Source organism: Misgurnus anguillicaudatus, chromosome 1, assembly GCF_027580225.2.
Source record: "Misgurnus anguillicaudatus chromosome 1, ASM2758022v2, whole genome shotgun sequence".
Taxonomy (NCBI): domain Eukaryota; kingdom Metazoa; phylum Chordata; class Actinopteri; order Cypriniformes; family Cobitidae; genus Misgurnus; species Misgurnus anguillicaudatus.
The window spans coordinates 3,585,626-3,607,724 of NC_073337.2; the positions used below are offsets into that span (position 1 = coordinate 3,585,626).

Consider the following 22,099-nt stretch of genomic DNA (forward strand, 5'->3'; position numbering starts at 1 on the left):
ACGGCCCTGAACTACTGAACTCGCATAACACAAACACACACACGTCAATCCATGAGACACATCTGTCCTCAGGGCACAGTGAGGAGAGAGATGTGTGGATATCATACCTGATCTTCAGCGGAAAGAGAAAGAACAGAAGAAAGGGAGATGAAGGAAGCCCGGGGGAAAGAAGATGGGAGTACCGAGAGGCAAAGGGAAATCTAACTGCGTAGAAGAAAGACAAAAGGAGAAAGATAAAGACACAGGAAAACTGTAAAGGCCATGGTGAGGTGCATCACTCATATCATACTACAGTAGCCTATACAAAATATGACTTCATATACACTATTTTTAAACATATAGTAATAACAATTTATAATATATGTGTTTTTAAAGAGACAAAGTTACCATAAAGATTATTCATTTAATAAATAAAATAAAATAAAAGGACCATTTTTTTAGAAAAAACCACTCACAAGGATCATTTTTATTAATACACTATACATAATTATTCATGTTGATTATACCATGGACCTACTGAATGCTGTATTCTGATTGGCTGAGAAATTTTCCATGGGTGTTGATTATTTTTCAATAACCGCACGCCTAACCTTTAAAATGTCTTAAAAAACTCTGCTACGCATAGTGCCGCATTACCAACTTGGGTGTGCATTATTTTCTTATAATTCAACCGCCCGTCGTCAATTATTCCTTACATAAGTAAGATTTCCATTGATTTATAGTTTGTTAGGATAGTTCAATATTGGCCGAGATACAAATAATTGAAAATCTGGAATCTGAGGGTGCAAAAATAATAATCCAAATATTGAGAAAATCGCCTTTGAAGTTGTCCAAATGAAATCCTTAGAACAGTGGTTCTCAAATTGGGGTCCGGGGCCCCCAGGAGGGCCACGAGATGGTGCCAGGGGGGCCCCAATTTTATGACATTTTATGAAATACATTAATTTATCATGAATTCTGTGTAATTAAACCTAAAAAAATAAGGCTAATAACCAACAGAACTACTTTGTATAACTTAATATGTTTTGTTTAATTAAAATGTTACATTTAAGAACACTTTTTTGTCATACATTTTCTTTGGGGGGGCCGCGAAAGGAATGCACCGTACACAAGGGGGGCCGCACGCGGAAAAAGTTTGAGAACCACTGCCTTAGAAACACATATTACTTATGATGAATAAATCTTAGATATATTCAAGATAGGAAACCTACAAAATATCTTTATGGAGCATGATATCCTAATGATTTTTGGCATTTTAAAAAAATCTATAATTTTGATTCATACAATGTATTGTTGGCTATTGCTACAAATATACCTGTGTGACTTTCTGACTGGTTTTGTGGTCCAGGGTCACAAATGTGTATAAGCAATTCTGTTTTGTATTTTTGTGATTCCCTAATAGTGTTTTTACTGTTCATGGGACTGCACCTACAGGTTAGTTTGGGTTTCAGATCAGGTCAAAGTCAGTGTTATTATATTGAACGGCAGGCAAATGTTAATTAGGTGTGAACGCACCCTGTAACCAAAATCTGCTTTCTAACAAGCAAAACTGTAACAAAACAGTCCCAAGATGAGTCAAATTATCCATGAATGAATTCTTCACTGTGGGTTAAAGGTGCAGTATGTAATTTTTAATAGGATCTCTTGATAGAAATGCAAAATAATATACAAAACTATATTATCAGGGGTGTATAAAGACCTTTTTATAATGACCCGTTATGTGTTTTTTACCTTAGAATGAGACGGTTTTATCTACATACACAGAGGGTCCCCTTACAAACTTTTTTTGCTAAGTTGTCTCCGTCAATGACATGTTTTCCCGATGGCAGCTACTGTAGCTTCTCTATGCGCTTCAAAAGCGAGGGGTGAGCAGTAAACTGAGCTGTTGGTTGCAATTCGCAACCTCACCACTAGATGCCGCTAAAATTTACGCACTGCACCTTTAAATTTTAACTCAAAATGATGTTTGTTTCATTTGAAACTTATGACTAAGTAAACCATTTTAAAATTAAATGTAAATGCATAGGCTATGCTTTAAGTAGTATAGGTGACACTATATATAAGACTACTTATAGTTTATAATTACATTGAAACATTATTTCATTTAATATAGGCATGGGTGATTTAGCAGACGGTTTTGGGTGCTTACTGTATTTATATTCAACTAAATGAGCTTATAGTCATCAAACTTCATTTGAGTTTGTCTACACAAAATTATGACATCATCTGAAAAAACAGCAACTTCCCACAAATTAAACCTAAGTTGTTTCCATTGCAACGATCAAATATTCAACCAATACACTGGGTTGAACTGTGAGCTGGACTGCTTAGATCAATGAATGTATAAAAACATATTAAATGTTTCAATTAAGTTTTAGCATGCATGCATATCTCTTTACCATTATATATAGAAGCTATAGTTTTATAATAACATTTACATTACATCATGCATTTGGCAGATGCTTACATCCGACGTGACTTGCAACGCATTCAAGTTAAACATTTTAGCGGTTTGTGTTTTACTTGTGATCGAACCCACAACCTTATGTGCTGCTATGCAATGCTTTACCAATTGAGCTACAAATAAACAGCCAATCAGGCATAAAGGATTTCCGGGAGGCCAGAAAATAAGCAGAGAGGGAAATCTTAAATGTTTTCGTTCAACTAAAACCTCAATGTGATTACATGTCAAACATCAAATGTAAATTTTAGCTGTGACCTCAATGCTGTGTCTTTGGGTTGATGTGACATTGACACTAGGTGGCGCCAGACAACATGCTATATGATTGAACCCTGCCCAACAAACTCTGATGATAATCACTATTTAAACATCCCAGTCTGACAAACTAATCAAAATTTTTGATTACTAGTAAATTGTACTTTCAAGCTAAACTCGGGCCACAGTTGAGAACCTCTGTTATAAGCTGACATGCTGTCTTTCTCATACAGGACACAGATCCAAGGGCTTACCGCTGGTCTTCCTGACGCCTTCCCCGTCTCTGGAGTTTTAGTCAGCCAATCGTTGATGCGGCCGGCCACGCCCACCTTTATCCCAGCTGCATCCTGTACGGGGTGGAAGAGCACACACCCTTTAAGGTCAAAGTTCAGCATTTGAGGTTAGACAGGAAAGAGATCCGAGAGAATGAATGGTTCAAACCTTGTTGGTGGATGCCGGGCTCCCACCGGAGCCGAAGACATTCCCCTTCTCCCACATGCTCTTAATGTTACGAATACCATCCGTCACCATAGGAAGATCTATAGCAGCGGATTTGGGAGATCTGACCTCCTTGTTGCTCTGATCACAGAGACGAAGTAAAGGAAAGAAGAGATAGGGTATGATAGTTAGTTAATGAAGAGTAGCGTAAAAGTAAACTACATAAACTAAGTGACTAAATTTTGTGTTATACTCTAAAAATGAATAAAAATAAATAAATAAATAATAGGGGAACAACTTTTAAATCTTATATAGCACCTATACGCCTTATTCAACCTGCAGTCATGTTGATTCCGGAACGAGGCTGTGATGGATGGACGTCCACCGGGCTGCTGGTCTTTCAGCCATCAAAACATAGAAAACACATCATTTTACAAATTTCCACGGGACAAAGAACCTTAGAAATCATGGATTGTTAAAACCCCTTCAAATTCCAGTGTACAGTGAGAGGCATTATTTGACAGAAAACTTCATCAAATACAACAACTCAAAAATAAAAAGCTAAACATGTCACATATCTTTGGAAAGCTAAAATCCTTATGATTGGAATGATGTTTTAAGATACACTCAACACAGCAGGTACAATTTGTGTCCTTTTTAGGCATTTTTAGGAATGCTAAGGGGTTAAAATGAGAAGGGACATGTGACCTAATTTGAGATAAGAGCAGCGCATTTTGTTGCATAAAATTTTGTTGGCTAATCAATAATCATTAATCATTTCTAATGTTGTAAGCATGCATACTTTTCTTTAAAACACTTATATAGTCCTACAGGGTTCCCACACCTTAGTTAACTTCAAATTCAAGGACCTTTCAAAGACTTTGAAAGTCCAATACCCTTAAATTCAAGGACTAAATGTGGGGACACATTTCAAGTAAGAGCAAGGTTACATCGTGTTACCTTTTAAGATACATAGTTACATTTCCCTTTTGAGGGAAATCGTGCTGCGTCACTGCGGTGACACTTTGGGGACTCCTGCAGGGGTAAGTGCGTCTGAATGTGTACATCAAATTCAACCAATGGTGAGGCTTAATGACAAAGACAGGGTGACGCGGGAGTCAGGAAGTATATCACTATCTGAAATATTGCCAAAGATGGTGTTACAGGGACGCAGGAAGTATTGGAAGGGAGACGCAGCGTCTCGTTCCCTTCTCAGGGAGCAACAGTTACATACGTAACCCGAGACGTTTTCATGTGTCAAACACAACTATGCAAAAAATCATTTTGGTATGAATCAACATTCGCATACAGAAGATACAAGCATTTAAAGTGAACAGTTTAGCATGTGTGCTTATGATATTTTCCTACACTACACAGGAAATAATATGGATTTTTTCCCAGAAAACTTCTTGCATAAAATAGATTCAAGCAATGACCTGTAACTATGTATGTGTATTTTCAAAAACTTCCCAGGGCCTTGAATCCCCCCGCCCATATACAAAAACTTTCAAGGATTTCAAGGACCCGTGGGAACCCTGGTCCTATAACTAGGTACCTATGGTACTAGGTAACTATGTCTCCAATTCGAAAAGATTATAAAAACGCAAGGCATGAATACGTTAAAAACTTGTCTTCGGTAATTTTTTTAAGCACATTGACCGGATTCATTTCTAACTAAATAACATTTGTAAACAATGTTGCCCTTTTGAAAATTAACCATGGTTAAAAAAAACATGGTTAGTGTAGTAAAACCATGGTTTTGCTAATAGTAATCAATACACGAAAACCATGGTTAATACAATTTTACCACACAAAAAAAGATTGGGGGTTCATATGGAGATTTACCTCACATTTAATTTAATACTTGCACAACATCATGTAAATAGCTTGTTATCAAGTCAATCACACTATTAAGTTAATGTTCCTGTCTTGCAAATAACAGAGAAAATCCATGTGACATACTCTTATGATCTACACAAACTGGAGATACTTAACTGTGTCATAAAATATTGGATTGTTACACTACATTAGTATTGTAAAGAAAAGTAAACATGCTTACAACATGAAAAATTAGCTAAAATATCTTAAACAGATATTATGTACACAATACGCTATTCTCATCTCGATTTATGTCCCTTCAAATTTTAACAATCCACGTTCTCTAAGGTTCTTTGTCCTGTGGAAATTTGTTAAACGATGTATTTTCTGTGTTTTGATGGCTGAATGATCAGCATCCTGATACGAAACAAAAGATTTAAAGTGCACCCGCTGGACGTCCATACATAACAGCCTCGTTTTGGAATCAACATGGCGGTAGACTGAATAGGGTGCATGTAGGAGCATGACTATAGCATACATGTGGTTCCCCTATAAAATCCTTTATTGTGTACTTTATTACTGATTTATCTTTTGCTTAAAGGAACAGTATGTAAGAAATGCATATCAATTAATCATAAAATGTCCCTGATATGTCACTAGACATTAAGAAATCTTTTTTATTTCAAATACTTATATTACTGACAACAGTGGTCTGGCCAGGATATTGTTGCAGCCCTCAACTGATGTTTATGTTGTCATTTTGTGTAGTGGCCACCAGCTGTGTGATTGCAGTACCAGCTTTAGCCACAAGTTTTGTGATTGCAATACCAGTTTTGGCCACAATCCTACATACTGTTCCTTTAAATTTAAGGGATGTTTGGAGATGATTTTACCTGCACTGCAGTGGTGTACTGCTCTAATCTGTTATCAATCTTAGACACCACAGGAGAATGAGACGACTTCACCGAGCTGACAGAAACAAACACAAAGAGACAAGTCAATACATGCTGGTATTTAAAAAAACATACAAATAAGTTTTAAAATAAAGTATACATTTGAAATGTTATAATAAATTAACATTACGACATTAACGTCCATCAATATTTGTGTATTGTATAAATTCTCTATATGAAATTGAAAATATTTTGACCCCAGAAAAAACATTGTAATTTTAAACCAAATGGCATCTATAAACAAATGATGCAAAACCAACTTTTCTTAACTTCTATAGTTAATAATCCTTTAACAAAATAGTCTCAAGGTTATTTCTACAAAGGTCTTCAAACATGTGTAGTTCATCATATAATAACTATTGACGGTTTCGACAAGAGCAACGCTTTTGTGCACTAAACACGTCTTCCGGTAGACCTCCACATAAAATCAATAACAACAGAGTAATAATTATTTCTGATAACAAAGGAAATGAATGACCTTCATTCATATATTATATGTAACGTGTATTAAATATTACACGTTACTGAATGAATACAATGTTAGCTACAGATAATTGAGGTAATTCGACAAGGTGTTTCGTTAACACTTTAGTATGAGGAACACTTGAAGAGTTTGGTTCCAAAACGCAATAAATCCATTTTGACAAATTTTGGTAAAAACGTGTTTTCTATACCAAGAAAGTGACAAGATGAAAACAACTATTTTCTGTTACAAACTTTCACACAGCATCTTTAGGTTATAAAAACATAAAAAATTCAAATCTATAATTTGATTTTCAAAGATTTATTATAAAAACTAATTATTTTTTCCACAAAATGCAATAAATCCATGACAAGTTTTTATTCAAAATGCTATAAATCTATTGAATCAATAGCCTATATAAATGTGCATTCATCTTTGCCATGTTATATTCATTTAGTTGACTAGTTGTACACACTAATTAAAAATATAAGCATTAATGTTATTAATCAAAACACTTACTTTGTCATATTAAGATCACTGTCATTGCGGTTACTTGACGTCTTCGCTTAACGTCTTTCACAGCGATCAGCTGTAAAATGTTTTGGTCCTGCTCGATTTTCGTTGACTTTGAGTAAAATTATGGTAAGTTTTTCATAAGATCCTCTGGGGTCAATGTGTTAGCATGAGAAGCTTGATGCTGTCGGGAGAACAAGCACCCGTCTCCCGAGTGCCTCTCAGGGAAATTATTAGATGTTGATGGCTTACGTTTCTTTCCCGTCACAGAAAACCATCACAGGTTTAGCGATGCAATTAAAGTATTATTTTGTTTTGTTTGTTGATCACAAAGTACAAAGTAGATGAGGAAAACTAGGACTCCATGTACTCAGCGCGCCGCCATGTTTGTTTACATTGCGTGAATGGTGCGCTGTGGGATTTATTGCGTTCTGTAAAAAAAGGGGGGAGTGGCGTTTATCGCATTTTGGGAAAAAAGGGAGAAAAGATGACAGAATAACACGGCGGATATTGGATTTTGCGTAAAATTAAGAATTTACTTTTAACTACTGACCTGATATAATACTGATTTTGGCAGTAACTCATTTTTTTTCAAAAATGTCGTTTATCGCGTTTTGGAACCAAACTCTTCACTTATTGATTATTAACTATGACTTTTGCCTCAGTAAACTCCCAATTTAGTGCTAATTAATAGCTAATAAGGTAGTTGTTGTAGCGGTTAGGTTTGGGTATTGAATTGGGTTAAGGGATGTACAATATGGTCACGCAGAACAAGGCATTAATATGTCTTTTATAAGCACTAATAAATAGGCAATATGTAACCTAATAAGAAACTAGTTAAAAGTGAGAATTGGTCCATATACTAAAGTGTTACCGGTATTTCTTTCAGAGATCAGTTTAGCCACTACCACTACCGATAAATAAATACAGACAGGAAGTTCAGGCGCCTAACCAAGACAACTCGTGTGTGTCCGATGAAACCATCTATAGCAGGGGTCTCTAACTTTTTTGTGAGGAAGGGCTACCAAAACAGATAAATCTGGAGGGCTACTTTTTGATATAGTCTACTCAAAACTTTTGTTTTGCTTGTTGATTTCATTTTATTTAACTTGTTGATATGATTTATCGTTGTTTAAAATGTTAACATACATAAACCAAACCAAGCTATTATAAAAATATGTAATAAATAAATATTACAATTGAGACTAATAATAGAATGTGCTTTGACATAATACAAATAACTTTACCACTAACTCCTAACTATGAAAAGTATATACTGTACAACATCTAACAAACTAAACCAAATGTATGTTGTGCTTTCTATGTTTACTCTTTCTTTAAAATCTGGTTTGATATTTTATTATGGAACGCACTTACAGTAAATTCACACATTTGTCAAAACTACTAAGATGCTTAAAACTGTGCATTTCACTTTAAACGTTGTGTCGCTTTGGACACAAAATATGTAAAATGAATAAACTCTGTAAGATGTACAGGGAATAAAAGAACAAGCGTTCACCTCTTCTGTGCAGATCTGTTGAGGAACTCGGCTCTTTCACCGATCTGAGAAGAGACATCATACAATGGACAGATTTAGGAAAGGTCAATGCACATACAAAGACACAGATGCAAGTTCAGTATCGGGGATGTCTATTCGGCACAAGACTAGCCTGTTTCTTTCAGTACGAAACTGTCATAGGGCCAGGAAAAGCAAAGGCCCTTGTCCCCCCCGCCTCTATGGGAACTGTGGTCTGTGTTTATGATATATGATGTGGGACTGGGGGAAGGGCTGTTCCTGTGAAGCAACAAGCAAAATCATGCAGACAAACACACATACACGCCCCAAAGCTATCTCCGAAAAAACCCACTTCCCCCCTCGACCGAATATGGGAGTTCCTAAAACAGTCCTAGGCAGGAAATTCCCCATTCTCAGACGCGTTTGAAACGGCCGTGTTAAAATGCGGTTACAGTAATCCTATTAGTCTAATGGCCTTCCTGCGTCCCCCCAGAGTTCATGTCTTGAAGAGAGAAGCTGGGCTTTATCTCGCAAAAACACCATCACGCCATTTTGTGTTTTTGAAAGAGATGGATTCCAAAGAAAAAGAGCTGTCTGCAAAACCATTGACAGCGGGAAACTGGTATTCAAAGCATGCTAAGAAACTAAATTGTAGAGGAAATAATAAAAACTAAAACAAAAACACCACACGATACATGCAATACATACAGTGTACAAGATGACAAAGCACATCTGTGTATGAATCATCTGTATATGATACAGAAGAGGGAAGGTGTAGTATAAGTTTAGTTGTATACAAAACCTCACCATGGTTTCTGTCGAAAAACAGCCTTGACATCTACGTCACTATTGTAAAATCCTAAAATTATGTAAGATCTGTCAGAGCAATGGTTTGTTGGTTACCGCATGTGCTATGATACATTAAACCAGGGTGTAAAATCTGCCTTGACTCTTTCCTTTATCTCAATCCCTCATAATATCATTGCACTGTTTCTTTAAACAAAAGGCCTAAATAATGATGCTAGAAATGTTGTCTAAATACATTTAGTCTTATACAAACTGTATTACTATACTAAATATAACTTTACTAAACTTTATATATAATACTGGATATACTCAAATGCATTTTTGAGCTGTCTTCATTTAAATACATCTTGCACTAACATATCTTAAAGGTGCAGTGTGTAAATCTCAGCGGCGTCTAGTGGTGAGGTTGCAAATTGCAACCAACAACTCAGTTTACAGCTCACCCTTCGCTTTTGAAATGCATAGAGAACAAACATATCACCGTTGAAGATAACTTAGTAAAAAAGTTCGTCCGTTAAGGGCTTCTGTAGAAACATGGCGGTGCAAAAAGGCAACTTCCACGTAAGGAAACCCTCTGTGTATGTAGATATAAACGTCTCATTCTAAGGTAATAAAAATATAACGGTTCATTATAAAAAGGTCTTTATACACCCCTGATAATATAGTTTTGTATATTATTTTGCATTTTTGTCAAGAGATCCTCCAAAAACTACACACTGCACCTTTAACATATATCAGTGCCATTGTTTTATCGCACAGTATTGTTTATTTGTAAGGTTTGTTTGTAAAAACTACTTTAATTCATGACTGGGCCTTAGTTATAATAGGAGATTAATCTAAACCCTGTCTGGGAAACTACCTCTTAAAGGTGTGGTGCATGATCTCTGAAAGCCAATGTTGATATTTGAAATCACTTAAACAAACACGCCCCTTACTGCTGATTGGCTACAAGTGCGTTTCGGTACTCGGCCCGACTCCCTTTTCCAAAGTGTTTTTCAAAAATCATGCACCCCGCCTTTAATGTATAACTATGTCAATGACACAAATGTTACAAATATTTTCTTACAATATAAATTATTTGATACATTTCTTTTCCTGATACCACAGTTTTGTTGTACTAAGAAAGGATGTATTAATTTTTTGTGTTATGCTTTTAACACACTATGAAGTGGTTTCCCATACAGGGATTATCTTAAGACAGGACTAGGTCTTAATTTAATTAGTAAATATAACTAGTTTTAACAGACATTCCTTAATAAAAACATTACTTTTGTGCATTTTGTGGCAAAACAAAGGGCACTGATGTATTTTAAGATATGGCTGTGCAAGTTGTTTTCTACGGAGCCCCTAAGGGGACATGGAGAAAAAATTAAATAACGCTTAGTTTCGCATGTGTACGTGAAACTATCACGTGCACACGTGAAACTATCGCATTTAATTTTTGCGTGCGGACGTGAAACTATCTCTACTAGTGAAAACTTTACTCTAGGACTAGTCTAATCCCTGTCCGGATGTCATTTTAACACGTGTAATTTTGTGTTAATTTGTGTTAAAATAAAACACACGTTCCAATATCAACACAGAGATGTTCGGATTCTGAACACTGATTGTGTTGTTTTTAACAACAGTGTAACATTACCCATGGTTATGATGGTAGTTTATGTAAACTCTGGTTATTCAGGTAAAACTTAACGAAAAGGGTTATTTGTTTAAAACTTCACAAATGCAAAATCATGACATTGTTTTCCTTACTAAGTTCATTATATATTTCAGATAACTGCTTTATCCCGAGGACTCAGTGTTCCCACGAGTCAGCTGATAGTGAGAGAGAGAGCGAGCGGGCGAGCGAGTCTTACCTTCAGTGATGATCCTCTGGGGCTGACGCATTTAAAAGGCTTTCTGGCCTCTCCATCCACCGAATCATCCACCTTCTGCCTCCTTTCGGCCGCCTCGGCTCTCCGCTTCTCGATCTCCTCCTTCATCCTCCTTTTCTCTTCCTGTGGGATAACATAAACAGTCATCATTGCACTTGCTTCCTCTAAACAGAGCCATCAACCAAACCACGAGCGTATAAGGCACACACACACACAGCCGACAGATCTGGGATCTACATGTCTCAGACAATATCAGAAAATGTCCTGAATTGACAATAATAAATAGCAAAATCTGTATCCATCATGTCTCTCTATAGAAGCATAACATTAGTGAACTGGCAGCCGCCCGCATTCCTCAGCATCTGGGGATTCATAAAGGACCCTTTTTATTTACTGCACAGTTTTTGGCAAGGCCCGCCAGCACAACCTTTTAATCTCTAATTAGTCCCTTTTTCATTACTGCCTCTTTTCATTAGCAACAAGAAACACATTTGCATTACAATGCTGAGCGCAGACCTCCACGAGGACAGACACTCGTGTTTCTCGCGCTGGGTTCGAGACTCGTGTGGTCTGTAAATTAACTTTATGTGATATGCGGTTGATTTATGACAGAGTTCAGTGTTTACAGAGAACATACAGCAGTTTTGTGGTAGATAACTGACACCAACGTCACAGGTTTTCTTGAGGGAGGGAACCAATATCGCTTTTCTGAACACCATTAGAAACCTGCATGCTTTAAATAAACACAAATGAAGCTTTAAAAAGCCAATGCTACCAGAAATCACATTACTGTGGTTTTAGACATTGTAATAGATTGGATTCAACTTAATTTTCAATGTTCAGAGTACAAATACAGAGTCAATAAAATAGAAAAATACTCTAAGCCAAATGTCAAATTCCCGGACTTTAACCTGACTATTAATGATTAAAAAGCTTCATTTTCTGAAATGCCGTAAGCCTGATAATGTAGTAATTCATGTAATGAATAAACAATGGCAATAAACGGCTGTTTAGATTGTAGTCTCACTTGAAATCATTGGAGGCTTGCAACCGAAAATGGCATTACTTACAACAAGCGGATTACATTTTGATAAATGCACACTAAAATTAAAGGCGACCAACAAAATCCCTGATATTCCATGACGTGAACAAAAATATATAAAATTCCTTGAATTTCAATGTCTGGAATAGACCCTTTAGTACTCCATGATATTCCAGACATTCCATGACTCGTGGGAACCCTGAAAATATTGAAGAGCACTCAAATGCACACAAACTGAGCTTCTTGTCATAGATTAAACCCACTGAGAACATAGTAGTGGAATCACACAATGGTACATGAATGATTCAATACCACAGTATTACTTGTGTGATGTTACTGTACCATCCATGGTGCCACCACAGCACTGGTTCGGTTTACGCTTTATTTTCCATAAGAAGTGGCACAAGATTTCCTTTAACCTCCTAAGACCCAAGCTTTGGTTTGTCTTTTTTTTCAGATTTCTACCAGCTATTTGGGGGTTAGGAAGAACCAATAAATATAATAACCAAATATTTTTCTAAGAACATGAAGCAGTGTATTAGTCCATGTTTGTGTACCACAGGTTCCAGCTACACAGACTTAAGTACAGGGTTCCCACACCTTAGTTAACTTCAAATTCAAGGACCTTACAAGGACTTTCCAGATCCAATAACCTCAAATTCAAGGACTAAATGTGGGGACACATTTCAAGTGAGAGCAAGGTTACATCATGTTACCTTTAAAGATACATTGTTACAGTTCCCTTTCGAGGGAACTCGCGCTGCGTCACTGCGGTGACACTTTGGGGACACCTCCAGTGGTAAGTGCATCTGAATGTGCATATCAAATTCAACCAATGGTGAGGCTTAACAACAAAGACAGGGTGACGCGGGAGTCAAGTATATCGCTATCTGAAATATTGCCAAAGACGGCATTACAGGGACGCAGGAAGTATGACAAGCAAGACGCAGCGTCTCGTTCCCTTCTCAGGGAACAACAGTTACATACGTAACCCGAGATGTTTTCATGTCTCAAACACAACTGTGCAAAAAAGCATTTTGGTATAAATCAACATTCACATACAGAAGATATAAGCATTTAAAGTGAACAGTTTAGCACGTGTACTTAAAAAGTCTAGAATTTTTATGATATTACTACACAGTAATATGGATTTTTCCAGAAAACTTCTTGCATAAAATAGATTCAAGCACTTTCAATGACCTGTATCTATGTATGTATATTTTCAAAAACTTCCCCCCCAGATTCACAAACTTTCAAGGATTTCAAGGACCCGTAGGAACCCTGTAAGTATTATGGTGCAAACATCAAAATATGTGGACATCCAGGTCTTAGGAGGTTAAACCAGCGAAACATTTACCCGACCAGGAAATGGGTTAATCTGACGCACCTCCTCCCTGGCTTTCCTCTCCTCCTCCTCCTGCATCCTCCTCCGCTCCTCCTCTTCCAGAACCTTCCTCCTCTCCTCCCTCTTCTTCTTAAGCTCCTCCAGCTCGGCTTCGGCCTCCTGCGATTTCTGCCTCATCTTCTCGAACTCCTCGCTCTCAATTTCATCTCGTCTCCTTTTCAGTTCCTCCAGCTTTCTCTCGGCCTCCAGACGAGCATCCTCACCGTCGGCATCATCCGCTTCGGGCACCTCGGGAGAACGCAGGCTGCCACGGCTGTCAAACAAATAAATGCTTTAGTTAAGAAGAGGTTAAAAGGTTGTATCTACGCGTCATGTGCGTGTAAAGAAACAACCTATCACACAGCAACTTGTGAATCAGCACACTGAAGTCTAAGGTATCACTGTCTCTGGTTACAGCTGAGTAAAGCCCGTAGGACTCGGGGATCAGGTGACTACAGTCAAATAATTTCCAAAACTCTGCTTGTTAATAGATTAAATTACTACAGCTTAAAACCAAACAGGTCTTGCATTTTTATCTGCCATTAGTTAGTTAGTTTTCAAAACAGCAACATGTATACTGTGAAATGAACATGCTGGGTTATTTTCAACCAGGTGAATAACACCACATACTGTATTGAATTCATTATACTATATCTGACTTGAGTTCAGTCATAAATCATTTACATTTCTCAAACGTGTTGAAACAGACAAACACAGGTGTGTGGAATGTGATTTTGTTCGGTCCCGCATTCTGCATCTTGTTCTTGGGACGCGTCAAACTTCCTGAACATTCTCATGCCATGATTTACAGATTTACCCCCAGATATGGAAATCTGCTAACTCCAAAGGGTTTGGAAAAAGAAAGCCTAGACAATCAATTATTAAGTGTTTACATCAGCACTGACCTGAAGCTCCTCTCTGCTATCTTGTGTTTGGGAGTGCTCTCCTCACACACTGCTCCATTTGGCTGTTTGTTCTTCCTCATCACATCTTCATCTTCCATCTACACAAGCACAAACACAACTGAGTAATGTGCTCATGTGATCTGCACATGTTTGTGTGCAAGAGAGAAAGAGCGAGAGAGAGAGAGAGAAAAGACGTGCACAACAAAAACGATTTTGGAAGAACATAATGTTCAATACAGGAACTGCTGGGTGCATTTGGCCCAATCCGTGGATAAATAATGAAAAGAAAGCGTATGAGGAGTATTCATGGGTCATTCAAAGGAAACGGTGTGTGAGAACATTTCTTTCCTTTCCTTTAAGTTTTATTTGATTCAATCACTGCTGACAAAATCATATTTTTCTGCCCACAGAACCAGGGCCGTACCAAAGAGGTGGACCGGGTTTCCTGAGAATGACCTTCCCAAATTACCATTAACACCTCACAGTCATGCAGCAGGCAGTGAACTCGCAATGTGTAACCACTAAATCCTGCTTTAATGTGAAAGTTGTGTGGATGAAAAACACTTGTGAAACCACAGCACACTGTGCACAAACTAGTGCCTGGACACATTTAAGATTTTGGGGAGAAATCCTGAAAAATTGGCAATAAGCAATTTAAATAGTAAAAGTAAACGGTATCCAAAAGGGATAGTTTACTCCAGAATTACATTTTTGTCATTCAACACAAATAAAAACATTTTTGATGAAATTTAAGAGCTTTTTGAACTTCTGATGGACACCAACCCAACTACCACCACATCAAAGGCCCAGAAAGGCAGCAAATACACCAATAAAACAGTCCATGTGCCTGTAGTGGTTCAACAAGAATACTTCATGTGCGCAAAAAAAATTCCAGATTTCCCTCTCTTCCGTGTCTGTCTCAGATCATGCGCACATAGACATAATTATACCACAGGTCTGTTGAATCCTGTATTCTGATTGGTTGAGAAATGTTCCACGGGTATGCATTATTTTTCGATAACCGCACACCTAACTTGTCAAATGTCTTAAAAATAGGCATCAGAGGAAGGTTTGTGGTAACCGTGGTATAAGAGGAATACCGTGACACGGAAGAGAGAAAAAATTTGGAATAAAGTCGTTCTTTTGGGGTTTTTGCGCACAGAAAGTATTCACGTTGCTTCATGCTATGATCTTATTGAAGTCTTCACTGACCCTCTGAGCCCTGAACATGGGAGCGTTGCATTGCTGTCAATCAGGAGGTCAAGGAGCTCTTGGATTTGATCAAAAATATCTTATTTTGTGAACTGAGCATTCCAGCATCTATGGCTATATTCATTGTGAGAACTGGTTAAATTTATACACAAGTTGATCACACAAGTTAATCCATCTACAAGTTAATCCCAAGCGTGCCGCACAAGCCCTGAAAAGTAAAGCCAAAACGTCTTGATCGCCCCCCAGTGACTGGTCCCAGATTAAGTCATAAACCCCGCCTCCCCATGTTATTCAATGGGACTTGAGACAAACTAAACAATTTAATTACACTTCAAATTATCTTTTTTCTGAAGCTGGTTTCGGTCATTTACTGTAGTTTATGTCACGCTGATGTAAATTCAAGTGTTTGTTTTTTCAAATAAGTTTGTTTTTAGTTAGTTATTTAATGCTATAAAAACGGTGCTGTCACGTCATGATTGACAGCTGTGATATGCGCATTCTGCGAGAGCGAGGGCGGGCCTTGCTTGCGCGGCTTTACTTCCTGCTCACTACTGCGGAGGAATGGTACCGAAATCGCTACTGCACAGACTCAAGACCCAAGATGTCAGCGCCGTATCGGGACCGGGTATGCCTCATAAGCCTTGAAAAGTGAAGCCTCTGGCTCTTTGATCGCCCCCCGGTGGCTGGCTGCAGTACAAGTCATAAACTCCATTGAAATGAACTGGCCTCTGCTCTAAATAAAAAAATGATTTACACTTCCAATAAAAGTTTCCGAAAGATGGTTTTGGTCCTTTCAAGTAGTTGTTAACACGCTGATATATGTTCAAGTGTTCATTATTGTGGTAAGTTTCATTTTAGCTAGTAATTTAATGCTATAGAAATGGGGTGTGTCGTTATGTTTGGCGTGGTTGAATTGGTCGCGCGAGCGTTTGGGCGGAAGTTTGATACCGCGGCTCCGCCTCTGGCTCCACGGACGATTCCTTCTGCGCATGCCTTGGCTCCAAACTGACGTTTTTACGTAACATGGTGGTGACCGTGGTCGGACAGTTTTGGCTTCAATTCATTACAATGGTGGGAGGCGACGTTGCGTCGTCCATCCTTTTTTACAGTCTATGATCGGGACACTGACGGCTTTACTTTTCACCAATGGAAGAGAGCGAAGGGGCGTCGTCCATCTTTTTTACGGTCTACGGTTAATCCATAAACAGGTTGGGGGAGGGGTAATTTGGTATCTCCAATTCACCTAACTTGCATTTTTTTGGCCTGTGTGAGGAAACCCACGCGGACACAGGAAGAACATGGGTTCTGGTTAGAGGAAATACAGCTACGGACAAAACTCGCGAGATGTTGGGTTTAGGGTTAGGATTATGATGAAAAACAGTGGTTCTGGCTAGACAAGATACAGCTATAGCCTAAATCCTATGAAATGTTGGGTTTAGGGTTAGGTTCGAGGGTAGGATTAGGATGAAAACAGCACACATCTGGTGAGTTTTTACAAAATGTTGGCTGTAGCTGTATCCCTTCTAGCCACAACCAAGAACATGCAAACTCCACACAGAAAGGCCACCAGTGGCGCCTGGTGACTCTTCCAAAAGGGGCGGAAATTTAAAATTTGTGTTCAGTGTGTCATGTGAAACTATGGGCATCATGGTCATGTCAAAATACGTGCCTGCTGCACACGCGTCGAAAGAGTTCATGATAAAAAAGACGCTTATGTTCACAAAATACTCGCAAGACACTAAGGCCCAATCCCATTTCTCTGTCTTACCCCTACCCCTTAGTTTTGCACATTGAGAGTAAGGATATTCCAATTGGGCCTTACTCTCACATGACGCAGCTAACACATATTTTATCATGACCACCCACACACATGACAGGTTCAATACATGTTTTGACATGTTTCACCCTTAAAAAAGTCACTGTTCATTACTGAAGGCCACCTGACCTATCAAGGGATTGAACCAGAGACCTTTTTGCTGTGAGGCAACAGTGCTACCCATTGAACCACTGTGCTGGCCAATGATTAATTGATGACAAAATTATTCATTCTGGAGTAAATTCTCTTTTAAGACGCTTTGAAATTTCTGATAGGAGCAATGCATTTTCCCATGTTGACTAAATTCCTAATAAAGCTTTGTTCTGACTTGTATAGAAAAAAGCCAATAGACTTTAAAACACACTTAACACACCACTTAACTATGATGTGCTACAGTAGTTGGTATTGCTCATGAGCAACTACATATAAAATAGAAGCCACAAAAGTGCATCTTCACCCAAAATCCAAAACATCCATCCTTACATCCAGTGTACAGTTTTAGCCTCTTACCAAAACCTCATTTTCTGAAAGCTCTTCTTTTTCAAAGCTCTCTGCCTCTCTTATTTTATTCAATCCATTCTCTGTCAACCCATCTCTCTCAACCCCTCTCTTTTCCTCCTGTAAATCCCCAGTGAGCTCTGCTGTGCTGTTTTCCACCTCCGTCTCCAAAACAACCGCAGAATCATCTGCGCCTTCATTTAAAATCACCTCATTTTCTTTGGAGGAAGGAGGCTCACTATTGCCCTATAAATGGAATGGCAGACACATGCTTTTTTGTAACAAACACCTACTTTCAATAAACCACCCATCTCCGTACTGTACCTGATCAGGTATTTTAGATGTTTCCTCTATGGATTTCTACGTGAGAACAAAGTTAAATGCCATCAACACAAATCTTCAGCACCAAATAGCATTTACTCTGTTAACCTCAACAAAGAACACACCTGTTCTCTCAGGTAAGACCTCCTTGGCTTTTCCACCACCACCTCTTCCTCTCTTTCCTCACTGGGAGTGTCTTCCTCCTCCTGTTTCTCCTCCTGTTTGCTGTTCATCTCCTCCTCTGCCTCGTAGCTCCGGCCGCGTCGCAGACCGACGTCGCTCTCCTCCAGGCCGTAGTGGGAGCTCTGGCTGGTCTCCACCTCTCTCTGTCTGTCCAGCGCTTCCTTCATTCTCTTCTGCCTGCGTTCCTCTCTCTTAGCCAGACGATCCAGCAGGGCCTCTTCCTCATCATCATCATTCCCAGGTCTGCTGGAGGACACCATTGAAGAAGACACGGTTTCTGTCATCGTCACGCTGGGAGAGGAAAGAAAGAAGACAACACATATACATATTAGTGATCTGATTATACGGTGTAGGTTTTTCAGTGGCCAATGCTGGTGAAGATATCATACACTAGTCATTTGTAAAAAAAAAATCACTATATTAAAAAAATACGCTTTTAATTTCATTTTGACTTTAAGATAAGAAAACATATCTGCTAATATCTGGGTCAATGACGTGACGTTAATTATTTTGTGTCCGTAAGGTTCAATTAAATGTAAAAGGGTTAAAATTTCAAAATAAATTTGCAGATTACTTGCTTACATTCTCTTTTTTGAGGACAGTTCTAAAATTTCTGGTTTTATTTCATTTTTAAAGAATATTTGGGGGATAATTGCAAAAATGTCAATGTGGTGTAACCGGTCTGTGTCAATTGGTGTAACTAGTATTTTTTTAAATGAAAATATTATATTAATAAAAATGTGGAATAAAATATAATCATCTAGTTTATTGTCTTATGATTTTTTTACATGCATTTTTATATCATTTGTCAAAGATTATTTAAAAAACAGAGCTGTTTTCAGCATATGTCAGGGCAAATATTACAAAAACGCATAAAAATGTACATTTAAAATTAAAAATTTTGAGATTTTTTTTATCATTACGCTTACATGCCATCAAGGTGTATAAAATATTTAATTTCTCATTCTTTAGCACAATTAGCGGTTACACCATTTGACATTTGCAGGTCCATACAGTCATAACTTTAATAAAAATGGTGCAATTAAATTTTTTATTGCATAAAGTTAACATAAATACACTATATGTGCATTGAAATAAACCTGATGCATGCTTTTAAGTTAAAAAAAAATATTTTTTTAATTTCCCATCTTGCTAAACCGTTTTTGTCACAGACCCACCTGCAGAAACTTGAAATGAGTACTTATTTTTTTAAATGTATTTTTCTTACCATATTAAAAATACTTTTAAAAACATACTCACTTAATTGCAGTATATTTTTTTAAACACTGTATTTATTAACTTTTTGTTGTAAATTACAATTTAAACAGTTACAGAACACAATTTCCCACCCCGTCCGACAAAAATAAATAAATAGACAAAAAAATAAATAAATAAAATGAAATTGAATAAAAAATAGATAAATATATAAATACAATAACACAAACAAAAACTAAATTTCAGTATCTTTTTCAGAAAATTATATTAATGTCTTAGGCCATTTTGCTTCTCAAGTAAATGTATCTTGAATTTTAAGATACAGTATTTGTACAAGAAAACAAGACAAAAAACCCTATGCAAGAAATCCCCTTTGCAATGTAATCGTTTCATCCCCACTGTTTTTAACCCACTGTAGGGTCACCAGATCAGATTTTGACCACTAAACCATATGACCCCACAAAAATACAAGTAATGGGAAAAACATCTAAATCCACAAAAAACTAAAACATATCTTTCCTTCAAAATTCGCAATGTGAGGCCACCAAGCAGATCCAGACTGGTAACCAGTTGGTTGTTGGTTCAAGTTCCACAAGAGACAATTCATATTCAGTTACGTAGGGCCGTTTATATGGTGGGCACTAGGACGTAGGGTGCCGTGTGTCTGACACTGTAGGTTAATGTAGTCTGACCGCTCTGCTTGGCAAACGTTTACTCTACATCAGCTCAATTGACAATAGATGGAGCTGTGTCTGCTCACACATCAGGAACAATTCTGCTCTTGTTCGACCATCTCCAGTGTTCATTCACAGCACAAAGACTCAGTGTCAGACGAGCTCACTGTATCCGCTATAATGACCTGATACAGGAAGTTATTCATCAGTGACGCCCACTGAGAAAGATGCAAGACGATGGTTTAAGTAACTGATGCGAGAGCGTGCGTGATAACGAGGAAGGTTTCATGCATTATTAAGGGTGTTATGAAAAATTTAGAGTGTCAACCGGGTTTACTGAGTCTCATAAACATGTTAGCACTCCTCATGCAAAAACAGCACTCCATTCTGGAAAAAACAGCTAAGACCAGCATATGCTTGGTTTTAGCTGGTGGAGCAAGCTGGTCTAGCTGTGTTTTGGTCACCTTTTAAGCTGGTCTAGCTGAACTTAGCTGGTCAGGCTGGAAGACCAGCTGACCCGCCAGCTTGACCAGCCTTACCAGGCTGGGAGGACCAGCTACTGATACCTTAAACCAGCTAAAACCAGCTGCCAGCTTATGCTGGTCTTAGCTGGATTTTTCAAACAAAAAACAACCACTGTACTACAGTACTTTAATACTTTAGTGTCATGGCTTGTGGACATGATATTACTGTAGTACTGTGTAAATGCTTACATAAATATAGCAATAAAGAAAACACTACTTAATCTACACTGTTTCTAGGTCAGTAAGTAAATTCGTGACATTGACCATGTCAACTCAAACAAGGTCAGATGTCTGTGTTTCCTTTGAAAGACACAATATGTTTTTAAAAAATGATCTTGCTGTGATAAACATTGATCTCCATGTTTTTCACAAACTGTGCATGACTATGCAAGTGTAAAAGAGGCACATATTATAGGGATAGTTCACTTTAAAATGAAAATTCTGTCATCATTTACTCATCCTCGTGTTGTTTTTAAACCTGTATGAATTTCTTTTTTCTGATGAACACAAAAGAAGATATTTTAATAAATGAAGGTTAACACACAGCAGTAAGTGACCATTGACTTCCATAGTAGGAAAAAAAATATGATGGAATTTAATGGGTACCATCAACTGTATGGGAGAGGGGGGCACAAAGTAATGATTTTTGACTTTGGCTCTATCATTCAAAAAATATTTGAGTTAGATGAATATTTTTACACAATCAAGGCACACATCTCTGCTACAAATAAACACTTAAAGTTTGTTTGTGGGACCTACTGTTACAATCACACTGAAAGTGACAAAAGTGCGGAAACGTGACAACTTACCCCATAGGTGGTAGAATAGTATTGCATTGTTTTCATTTCATTATCATTGAAGTCTTACTTGGCCCCTAAGCTCTGGAATGATTTACCAAATAATGTTCGAGTATCAGACACAGTCGATCAATTTAAATCTAAACTTAAGACATTCTTCTTTAACAAAGCATTCACATAAAATGTCCAGTAAATGTACTTTTCCCGCAGTAGTTATAGAACAAAGTACTCACATACGTGCTTGCAAGAAAAGTTCTCAAAGTGATCATGGCTGAAAGATGCTCAGGAATTTTTCTCATTAGAACCATACTGTAACGCAACATTCAACTGCTTTATAATAGCTTTTACACAGTAAGGGGCCAATCACACCAAAAGCGTTTATGGCAGTTGCAGGCGCCTTTTTTGAATGATATTCTATGGGCAGGGAGCG

At 37.7% G+C, this 22,099-nt stretch overlaps 1 protein-coding gene and 1 long non-coding RNA gene across 2 annotated transcripts in view; one reads left to right on the forward strand and one right to left on the reverse strand.

Moving 5' to 3' along the window:
* The window catches only part of cald1a (caldesmon 1a), a 69,546-nt gene that overhangs the window by 8,679 nt on the left and 38,768 nt on the right, over positions 1-22,099 (reverse strand). Inside the window, exons 4-13 of the mRNA XM_073853474.1 lie at positions 18,402-18,744; positions 18,280-18,315; positions 17,968-18,201; positions 14,430-14,527; positions 13,528-13,798; positions 11,081-11,221; positions 8,421-8,464; positions 5,866-5,941; positions 3,158-3,295; positions 2,971-3,063 (exon numbers count right to left, since the gene is read on the reverse strand). Of these exons, the coding sequence (XP_073709575.1) occupies positions 2,971-3,063; positions 3,158-3,295; positions 5,866-5,941; positions 8,421-8,464; positions 11,081-11,221; positions 13,528-13,798; positions 14,430-14,527; positions 17,968-18,201; positions 18,280-18,315; positions 18,402-18,744 (1,474 nt within the window). The remainder of the gene's footprint in view (positions 1-2,970; positions 3,064-3,157; positions 3,296-5,865; positions 5,942-8,420; positions 8,465-11,080; positions 11,222-13,527; positions 13,799-14,429; positions 14,528-17,967; positions 18,202-18,279; positions 18,316-18,401; positions 18,745-22,099) is intronic.
* LOC129431680 (uncharacterized) lies at positions 127-11,132 on the forward strand. The gene is made up of 3 exons (XR_008639898.2): positions 127-264; positions 2,950-3,116; positions 10,998-11,132. It is a non-coding gene; the product is annotated as an uncharacterized lncRNA (long non-coding RNA).